The sequence below is a fragment of the Condylostylus longicornis genome, unplaced genomic scaffold (genome assembly GCF_029603195.1).
Source record: "Condylostylus longicornis isolate FDR11 unplaced genomic scaffold, ASM2960319v2 ptg000148l, whole genome shotgun sequence".
In the NCBI taxonomy this organism is placed as follows: Eukaryota; Metazoa; Arthropoda; class Insecta; order Diptera; family Dolichopodidae; genus Condylostylus; species Condylostylus longicornis.
This window is the reverse complement of record NW_026578116.1, coordinates 456,382-467,392: the sequence shown is the minus strand read 5'-3', so window position 1 is coordinate 467,392 and position 11,011 is coordinate 456,382. Positions and strand designations below refer to the sequence as shown.

Here is an 11,011-nt window from a genome sequence, read left to right as displayed (position 1 = left end):
TTTTAGTTTTAAAATTTTTTTTTAAGACGAAATTGTAAGATTTTTTTTAAAAAAAAAAATAAATATTTTTGTATTAGCTTTTGAATTAAATTTTTCTATTAAAAAAATACTAATTATGTAGGTATGAAAATAAAAATGAAAAGAAATTATCAGAAAATAAATTTAAAATAAACAGAAATAAAATATACTTACTTATATTTTTTCTTAAAGCAAAAAATTAATCTATCACACATTTTAGATTTAATAAATAACGATTAAGTGAGAGACTCAGTCTTACAATGTTGCTTTAGTACTAGAAAAATAATATAAAGCCAAATGGATCGGAACATTACTGTATTTAAACTATAAATTAATTAGTTATATGAAAAGAGTATAAATTTTATTGAAATATACAATTATGTACAATTTATGCCATGACTAGATATAAGTAATGAGTAAATTCGACATTGCATCATTGGCATGGTATATAGACTAAATAATGCTCTGTAAGCACGTCGATGCAGTTTTAAATTGGATTAATCTTAATTTAGATCTTATTTCTGGAGCTTATCTAAAGTAAAAGTAAAAAGAAAATAATATGAAAGTTAATGGTAGAATGCGTTTTTGCAATCACAAAATAAGTTTGTAAGCTTCCATGTATAATACGTCATTAAAGAAATTTAATCATATTTTTCCAAAAAAACTATAAATTTTAAAAAATAAATACATAAATTTTTATTTTTTCTTAGGAATCACATTTATAATTGACAAATGTTACTTAAACAAATACCAATTTTTGGAGAACAATTAGTCGTAGAATTATAAAGAAAGAAATAATTTGTACAAAATATGGAAGAAGATAAAGATTATATAACAGTTGTGGAAGTAGATGATCCGAATGGTAAAAAACTCTCTCAAGAGAGAGTTATATTACCAAACGAGCATAACGATTTAGATGAAGATTCCTCATTTATAACGGTATTATCTATAAATGAAAATGAATCTAAATTAAATCAAGAAAATAAAAAACAATTAACTGTAATATCAGAAATAGTTGTTGTATATCGTTTACCCGGAGAAAGATTAGGATTTGGATTAAAATTCCAAGGTGGAACTAAGTCAAATGAAAAAATACAAAGACTTTTTATACAATCATGCGCCCCAGATAGTCCAGCTTCACGTGTAAAAGCTAGTTGGGGTAATTTGAAAGAAGGTGATGAAATTTTAACAATTGATGATCAGCCTGTTATTCAAATGACACGAATAGAATGTGTTAAGTGTTTGAAAGAAAGTAATGTTGCCATAAAATTGGAACTAAGGAATGGCGATGGAATTAAAATTGAAAATATTGAAGAAGAGAAAGCAAAATTAAATCAGCAACCTCCACCGCCACCACCAGTACCACCAAGAAAATTATTAAAGAGAAGACTTTCTGATAAAATTATAACTAAAAAAGATGAAAAGTGCGTAACTCCACCACCAGATCCAGAATATTACATTAATTTATTATCAGATGAGACAGCTTCTGTTATTACAGGTTCCGAAAGTGACGATACAAGCAGTTCTATATCAACTGTAATAGACAAATTTTCATTAAGTTCTAGTTATTCTTCTGAATCAGACTTAACTAATTATGGTCTTCTAAATGGTTCTAATAATGTGATTAATAAATCTGAATTAGCCAAGGTTTTGCAACCATTTACATTACTAGAAGAAGAGTTTAATGTCGATAGTTCTGCTCAATTAGAGGAATGTTTAAAAAAGTTAGAGCCAATTGAAATCAATCAAACAATTATTCTTGCAAATGAAGTGCAAGTGACACAAAATGAAAATGCAAGACCATATGAAAATGTTGAAATTAGTTTAAATAACAATACATCTAAACAAAATTTATTCAAGAATCAATATGAGAATATTGATTTATCTAAGAATAAGAGTTGCCAAGTTAATCCATATGAAAATATTGACTTAATATCAACTGCAAAAGTAGAAGGAACCAAGACGAATGATTATGAAAATATAGAAATTCCTTCAACGAATACATCTGACTTGCAAATTATTCAATATGAAAACATCGAAATTTCTATTCCTCCAACTCCAAAACCAAGAATTATAGAACCAAAAAGACGTCAAATTTTGCCCGTTCCAAGAAAAATTAATTTACCAACCAAAATTGAGATCAATCAATCTTCTAATACAGAAGTTAAATTAAAGAGTTCGCCCGAATCACAACCAAAAAGTAATTCTTCAGCAAATTCTCATAGCAGCAAATCGGATTTAATAACAAAAATTCCAAAAGCCATTACTTCCATGTTTTCCTCATCATCGTCTCAAAATTCTAAAAATATTGAACGAGCAAAAACTGATATTGATTTAAGAACTAAAGCAAAATCAACTTCTCCATCTGGCGAGCTGAGCAGTCTTCAAAGGCAATGTCAAAATTTTATTAAAAACGAAGTCCAAAATTCCTTAGAAAAGATATCTGTTAGATGTTTAAAATCATGTGACGATTTAGAAAGAATAGGTAAATCCAAAATTCCTGTTATATTGCCTTTGCGAAAATTATCTATTGAAGATGCTTCAGATCTAAATTATGTTGAAAATAAACCTCCTGTTATTAAAACATCACTTACTAAGCAAAAATCGGAAAGTGACTTAAAGCTAGCTCTACAAAGAACTAGATCTGGTGAGAATATCAAGATTAGTAATTTGCCCACATTCAAACCAGCAAATCAATTAAACGGTAATGAAAAGCCAATATTACAAAGATCACTGTCAGCAGATACTAAACAAATACCAGAAAGATCTACTCAAATACCAAAATTAAGTCAAGAAACTGTTGCAAAATTGAGAGGGCCAAAGCCAAAGCCTCCAGAACGTGTTCAATCTTTACAAAAATCAACTGGTATCCCAAAATTATTAAGTTCTCCAGCTGAAGAGTTTAAAACTTTTAAACCAAATGTCGAAAAGCCGTCATTAATGAAAAATGATTTGGGTCAAATGAAGCAAGTGCATAATAAAGATATCAAATTTAAAATTCAGACTTACGAAGGTAATTCTATAGAGCAAGATCCTCCTCTATTAAATGATTTGAATCGAAACCATTCGGCGATCAATTCAACTACTACAAACAAACTGACAAATAAAGTCGTTTGTCCCCTGCCAGAAGCATTGGGAAAAGATAAAAATAAAGAAATTGAAATAAATTCAATATCATTACCAGAAGATAATAAATACAATAATCAAAATATTGAAAATAATGTTGAAATTAAAGAAATTAAAAAATTTTCGGTTGATATATTTAAAAATATTGAAAACTTGGATATTAACGAAAACTTAGATCAAATTGAACAACCTGATCTCAATATTCCCGTAGTAGTGGTTGGAAAATGTAAAAAAATTGACGCTACTAATGAAGATAATTATATAGTAAGTAGTTCAAGTGAAGATGAAGATGACGAAAAAAATTATGATATTGAAGAAGGAGAAAAATTAGGACCACCGGAGTTAATTAATGGACCTGGACCATCAGAGGCATATTTTAATAGTTTTCCATGGCTCTCGAGTATGCTACCCACTATTGGAGAAGTCGAAGAAGAATTTTCTTCCTTAGAATTACAACAACAATTAGGAAAACAAAAGGAATTTCAATTACAGCAACAACAGTTACAATCTCCTTATCAAAAGCAACAGCAATGTAATAACGTGCAAAACCATGAGCATGTAGAAAACCAGCAAACTAATTTAGGTATGAACCAGCAGCCACATTTGCAAATTGAAAAATCATCGCAAGAGGATAAAGAATTCAAACAGTCCGAAGAAGCAATCCAACATTCTGAAACCTCTTCGGTTATGACGTAAGTATTACCGAATGCTCGAAATATTCCCAATCAACAGTGTTACATACATACAATCCACACAAACCATACATATATAAATACATGCGTACATACATATCGTTATTGGCACGATCAGTGCTGCCAAATATATTTGCTCAAATATCTTCATTTTCTTAAAATAAAATTTTCATTTTATAGATTCATTAAAAAAAATTCAAAAACCCTTTAAGATTTTTAATTGAAGTTAAATTGAAAAGAGTAGCAAGCCAAAATATCAAATTTCAATTCAAACCATTAAATTGAATTTTTTGTTAAAATGTTTTTTGTGAACTTTGGAAAATATGAAAAAAGCTGCAAAGAATTCGAAATTCGAAAAACTTGTGTAACATTAAAAAACCTTAAATTTGAAGGTATTTTTCTATCTAAATTTTAAAAATTTAAATTTTGAAGTTTGGTTCAAAAAAATATGAAATATGAAAGAAAAATCTTCGGCTTTGGCAGCGCTGCGCTCGATAGATTATGTTCTTTGATTCGTGCTTGTGAAAACAATCATAAAAGTTGTATACATTTGGTGAATTTCGGCCATTAAAAATTTCGCTCCCAACTACGCATATGTGTGTGTATTTTCATATAAAATTTTTTTAGCTAACCTTTGCCATTCAATAGAAGCATAATAAGTATGTGTGTACAATTCGTGCAAATGTATATACATTTAACAGTTATTTTTGTATTCATTAATTTTTTGATATTTCAGTCGGCCATTTGTCCTTATTAACGATATACCAGAATCGAAGCCAAAATCGCAGCAAGAGCAAAATCAAGAAAATGAGAAGCCAAAAGAAGAAAATTTACCACACGAACAACATTCAGAGCAAGAAAATATTGTTTTTTCCGAAAACAATTTATCAAATAATGGAGAAAGTGAAGCTAACTTTCAACAAGAGGACAATCAAATATCGTTGGATCTTCAAAATAGCCAACAAAGCAAAAAAAAGAATTTGTCGCACAATAAAACTCTTGCACCCGCGCCACCTTTACCAGTATCAAAAATAATGAAAACTTCTCAAACAAATATAATATCACTGCAGCAATCACAAGTTGATAACAAGCCGATAAATTCTGAAATAGAAATTCTAATTAATTCTGTTAAAACAAGTGATAAAAATTGTAATGGTATAACAGAAAGCAACAAAATTCTTGATAAAAATCCTATTGAGAATGAAATTTTGGGAAATTCAAATATAAATTTGGATTTAAATTCTAATTTAAATTATGGCAATAATGATCATAAAACAGAAAATATTTCCTTCATTCAAATTAATGATGATGACAATGTTGCAGGTATTGAAAATTCTGGTGAAATAACAGTTACACAGGAACAAAATATAAATGTTCAACATATACCAATTAAATCAAGTAAAGATGATGAACAAGTGATAGAAAATATTGATAATAAAGTAAGTAAAACAAAATCTGACATACCAGTTACTGAAACTACTTTAGAAATTTTACCAACAACATCATTAACGGAATGCACAACTCCAGATATTAAAAGTTCAAATATTGTTGTTAATGATATCAAAAATGAAGATAAGATAACATCAACAGCGAATAATATACAAACAGACGATGTTAATATTGCAAAAAGCTCTAATAGTACATCAGTACAAATTGAAAAACCTAAAACACCGGATAAGTGTGAAGTAAATAATCGTTCCGAAAAACGTGGTATACTAGTAAGTATTATTAAAAAAAGTTTATTTGGACGTGGGAGTGATAAAATGGATAAAGATAATAAAAAGAACGGGAAAAATTCAAAAAAAAGTACTGGAACTGACTCCATTTCAAAAACTGCAGAAAATAATTCTAATCAAGCAGAAATGAAGTCAGAGAAAATTTGTGAGAATAATATAAATCTAGAACAAAATGCGAATCAAATTGAAAACAATAATAACGGGCAAATGATTCTTACAGCAATATCAGAAAATAATTTTGAAAAAATTGTAACTCCATCTGACGTTCAAATTTCTAATGTATTAAAATACGAGACTTCAGATGAAAACAATACCAAATCAGATGATATAAAAAAATTTATTTCGGAGGAGAAGCAACTCATCTTATCAAGTAGTGAAAATCAAAATACTGGAGAAAATAATGCTTTCTCTGACACTGACATTAAAAATGTAAAAAATATTAAGGTGTCCGATAAGAAATCAAAAACTATTGATGAACTTAATTCCAAGTCCCATGAAGAGAAAAGAATTATTGAAGAAACGTTATTACAAGTAAGTAAAATTACTCCAGATCCACCAAGTATGTTTGAAGAAATAAAAATTGCAATTGTTGAAAATGTTACGTCTGAAGACGAAACTATTTTGGATGCAAAACTAGTACCAGTTAAAGTACAAACAAAAAATATTTCATCAGACGATAAAAACATGGTGAATCTGAAATCGTTTAAAAAGGATTCAGAAATAAAACCACAAGAAGAACCTGTTTTGACTAATATTGTGCGTGTTGAAAATTCTACTGAAATAGAATTACCGAATATAAAACTAATTTGTTCGGAGTTTGTCAAACAAGAAGCTCAAAACTCCAACAAATCAAATGAAATTAAACGATTTTCAAAAAATTTACAAACAAAAGAAACAACAAATCAAGAAGAAGATAAAATAAAAGTAATTAAAAAGGTTGCGCCACCTCCACCAGTAAGAACAAATAAGATTCCATCTTCTAACGTTTCTAAAAACGAGGTAGATACTTCAAAAGTTTCTAAAAAAGAAATTATTAACCTTGATTCAGATAAAATGAAATCTGAAACCATAAATGGTAAACTTGAATTAATTACATCGAAAGTTGAAGAACAAACTTACAAACTTCCAAAATCTAATTCAGTTGAAACTTTAAAAGAAGAAATAAATGAAAAACCATTAGTTAATGGGCGGCGATTTTCAGAAGGCCAAGATAATATTGATAAAATTCTTGAACGCGATGCATTCTATTGGAAATTATTTAATAAGAATCGTTCAGAACCTTCTGGTAAAGAAGATGAAATTGAAAATAAAAAAATTGATGAAAATAATCTATCTAATAAAAAACAAGTAATTGAAAATATTGACATAAAAATAAATAAAATTGAACCTAAAATTTCTGAAGAAAAACCATCATTAGATCAAAGAATAATTTTAGGAGACGAAGATTCAAATTCTAAAAATAATCTGAAAATTAAAAATAAATTACATTCTAGTAATGAAAAATCGAAAGGAATGAAATCAACAAAAGCTGTAGCTAGTAGTGATTCGTATGAAAATTACAACTCCGATGTTGTAGTTAATAATGCTAAAAATACTGATACGGAACAAAAACTTTTTTCAAAAGTTGATTGTAATGAAACAGAAGTTAACGATTTAAAATCTTTAGCAGATCTTGATGATCCACTTATTGAGATACCAGCAGAATCTATATGGAATGTTAAACAAGATAAGAGTGATGAAAATATTGAAAATCCTGAAATTAAAATGGAAATTTCTGTAGAAACAGAAATTTTAATGAAGGAAAACTCTAATAAAGGTTAGTGAATATTGTTTTATTTAAAATTAATTTTAAATTTAATATTATTACTAATTAAACACACGCAATATGTATAATATGCTTGAACAAATGTAATTTATTATTTAAAGGGGTTATGATTAAACAAATGTTATATGTTAAAGAAATGAATTAGTGGCCTATTGCACATTCAAATTAAATTTTATTTGAATCGATAAATTAATTGTTGAAATTTTTACTTTTTAAATATAATATAGTGAAAATATTCGTCTTTACTACGTCTTACGTATAGGTAGTCTATTTGATAGGTCTTCAAAAATGAATTAAGTTCATATTGACAACAATTCAATTGTTTGGAAGCTCTTCAGTCTCTTCATGTTTCAAATTGCAAATAAAACTGCATCGAATCAATCGAAGAAGCAAAAAAATAAATTTTTTTAAGTTTATAGCTGCTTAAATCAGTGTACAGCAATGTTAATTAGATGCATGTGAATTAAAGATTATTAACCGATTTCAATTGTTATATGGTTTTCGCTATTTTATGGGTTTGAACATTAAAAATTTCTGATGAAATAATATATATGTAATTTAATATTTTTAACCTTTTGCACTATAATTGTTTTTCTAATTTGTTCTCGGCCAATTCTGATTTAATTTTTCTGGTTTTGATATCATATGTTAGGTATGAAGTAATTACTTGGAGTTACTACCAAATGTGCGCAACCTTACAGACGAGAATATACTCAATGCTAACAAAAATTGAATTGCGCACGCATGAATAACTGTTTTGTCACGCCATAGGTGACTTGAGTTTTAGAGAAAAATATTTTTGTCACGCCAGAGGTGACTTCAGAGTTTTAGAGAAAAATATTTTTGTCACGCCAAGACAGAGTGACTTCATAGTGCAAAGGGTTAATAAAAATATGCATAAGTTTTTAATATGTATGAATTTTGAAAATTCAAGATTTAGTTTTCAAATTAGGTTTACAAACTTAAAACAAAATTGATATAAGTTTTAATTTTCAAAGAATTTAATTAAAATTTTTTCATATATTTACTTTATTGTTATGCTGAATTGCTGGTTACAAGTGAAAATCACCTAGTTATAATAAAACAATAATGGTTTGTTAGCATTACGTTGCGCAGAACTTATTACAGAATTTTAAACAATTACAGAATTGAGAAAGGCTAAATATGCAAGTGTGAATATGTATATACCCATGTACACTTAGCCTTTCCCTTTCTTCGTGTTAAGTTTTAAAAATATAATTCGATATTTTACATGATTCTCTGGCATAATCTGGTGTTTCACAATTACTTTTGTGTTTAACATGTGAATAGACAATATAATTAGCAAAATTAAGTATTTTAGTAATACAAGTATAAGCCGTAGTATTGTATGTGGTAGAAAACCGAAAACATTCTCTTGAAAAATATTCATATTTAAAAAAAAAAGATAAAAAATTTAAAAATTCTTTTTCTTTAAATAAATTTTCATTTTTGCGCTTTCTCAAACGGGGAGACAAAGTGAAAATTTTTAAATTAAAATATTAATTGGTTTAAGCATCGTTCATTTTTTGGAATCGATTTTTTTTTTTTTTTGTACTTCTATTGTTAGTATTTTAGTTATTTAGTAGATATTTTGTATGATAGTTATGTTTATTGGACATTTTTAGTTGTTTTTGATTTTTGTTTTTCTCTTGTTTTCTGAAATCGTGCTTTGATGTTAAATAGAGTTGTGATAATAAAAATCGTGGCAGTTTTATGCACTATCATTGGCGTCGATTGAAGGTGGGAAAATTGTAACATTTTTGAATATTTTGCTTTTTGTTTTTTTTTATTTTTTTCTGGTAAAATAAATTAGTGATTCCGTTAGACATTTGTATTTAAGGTTTTTTCTTCTCAAAGATTATTTAAAATTTAATGGTATTTCATTTTAATATTACAAACTTATTTATAATAAACATTCTGGAGCTATTTACAAATCTTATAGTTGCTCCAAGTATTTTCAAGTGAAAATCATTTTTATTTTAAAAAATAATTTCATTATTGCTTTTATTTATAAAATTTGAAATTAAGAGCCTGATCGTCTATCCCGAGCCTGATTTTACTCGGAAGGTAAGTAACTTATATCCTTGTATAATGTAATTTTCGAGTGAGAAGAATTATTTGATATTCCGTATCTCGTTTTTTTTTCTAAAATACATACAAAATTCACTTCATATATTCAATTTATTCACTTTGTTTTTGAAAGTGAAACGTTCAGTTGCTAATTTAAGATAAAATGCAATCCAATTAAAAAAAATGAGTAATCTTATTGGAAAAGTGAAGCATCCACTTGAAAATACAGAGAATTTTGTGTTGAAAGTGAATAAAAAGTGAGTAAAAAAGTGAGATACACGATCAGGCTGTAAATTTTCCATATGTGACGATTTAAAAAATATTAATTCGGATAATTTTATATGTTTCTCTTGCTTAATAAGAATGTTTTGTGTTTAACATCACTTACACTATGTATAAGTCTATATACAGTATGCATTTATTTCTTAAGTCTTAAGACTTTAAAATCTAGTTCTTAAAATTTTTATATAAAAGCATTAGAAATTGTCTTACAAACTGGAATTTTGAATTATTCAAGTTTCGTTTCTATTTACATTTTTTTTTGAAGAATCGTATTTATTCATAGCATTTGCGGCAAACACTGAAAATAGAAAAACATTAACGAAAAATCTATTTTGTAACATATTTCGAACATTTTTTTCCATATGAATATGAAAAAGTAAAAGTTGTCTAACAAATGAAATGAAATTAAATTAATCCTTTTTCTCAGATTTCATTGAATAGATCTTTTGTTTCACGAATTTGTTTTTATTATTTTTTTTGGTTTGGTTGTGACACTCTAATTGGATATGTTTTGCTATTTTTTACACAAAAAATAACAAAAACAAATGTTTGATTTCTCTCGGCTTAATTATGTCATTAATAAAGATATTGAAAATTATTGTTGGAATTAAATTTAATCCATACAAAACTTTCATGTTAAATTTTTAATTAAATTGAAATAATTTTGATAATCAATCGATTTTGTAGATCATTTACCCATCATTGTTCATATATAATGAAATAATTAAATTCTTTTTTTGGTTTAAATAAACATTAAAACCAATTAATAATAATTAAAACGATAATTCTGAAATTAATGATTTCATTAAGTTTTTGAAATTACAAGATTATTAATTAAGGAAAAAAAAAATATTCATTTTTAATTATTAAAATGTTGGAATTTTAATTTTTATAATCTAAGTGTTTATATGCGATATTTAAAATACAAAAATTATTTTTATTAGCGCGTATTTTGGTTTTGTTTTTTAACTTTTAAAAGTTATTGAAAATTGATAAGAAAATTAAAAAATTTTCATTGAACATTATTTAATTTGAAAAATCATTATTTTTTTTATTCAAATTTCATTTGTGTACATTTGCTTGTGAATTTGAATTTCTTTGACGATAATTACTCTGAAGAATAGTAGACAAGGAGGCTTAAATCTATCGATAAGTAAATCTGAAATAATAAGTGAAGTTGCATTGTTTGAAATCTAACAATATTCGGAAACAGTTTGAATAAACTTGAAGTGGAACTTATA

The 11,011-nt window shown here is 26.8% G+C and overlaps 1 protein-coding gene across 1 annotated transcript in view; it reads left to right on the top strand.

Moving 5' to 3' along the window:
- The window catches only part of LOC129615825 (MATH and LRR domain-containing protein PFE0570w-like), a 165,538-nt gene that overhangs the window by 66,271 nt on the left and 88,256 nt on the right, over positions 1-11,011 (top strand). The window contains exons 3-4 of the mRNA XM_055531206.1: positions 729-3,836; positions 4,573-7,388. Coding sequence (XP_055387181.1) covers positions 829-3,836; positions 4,573-7,388 — 5,824 coding nt within the window. The 5' untranslated portion in view covers positions 729-828. The remainder of the gene's footprint in view (positions 1-728; positions 3,837-4,572; positions 7,389-11,011) is intronic.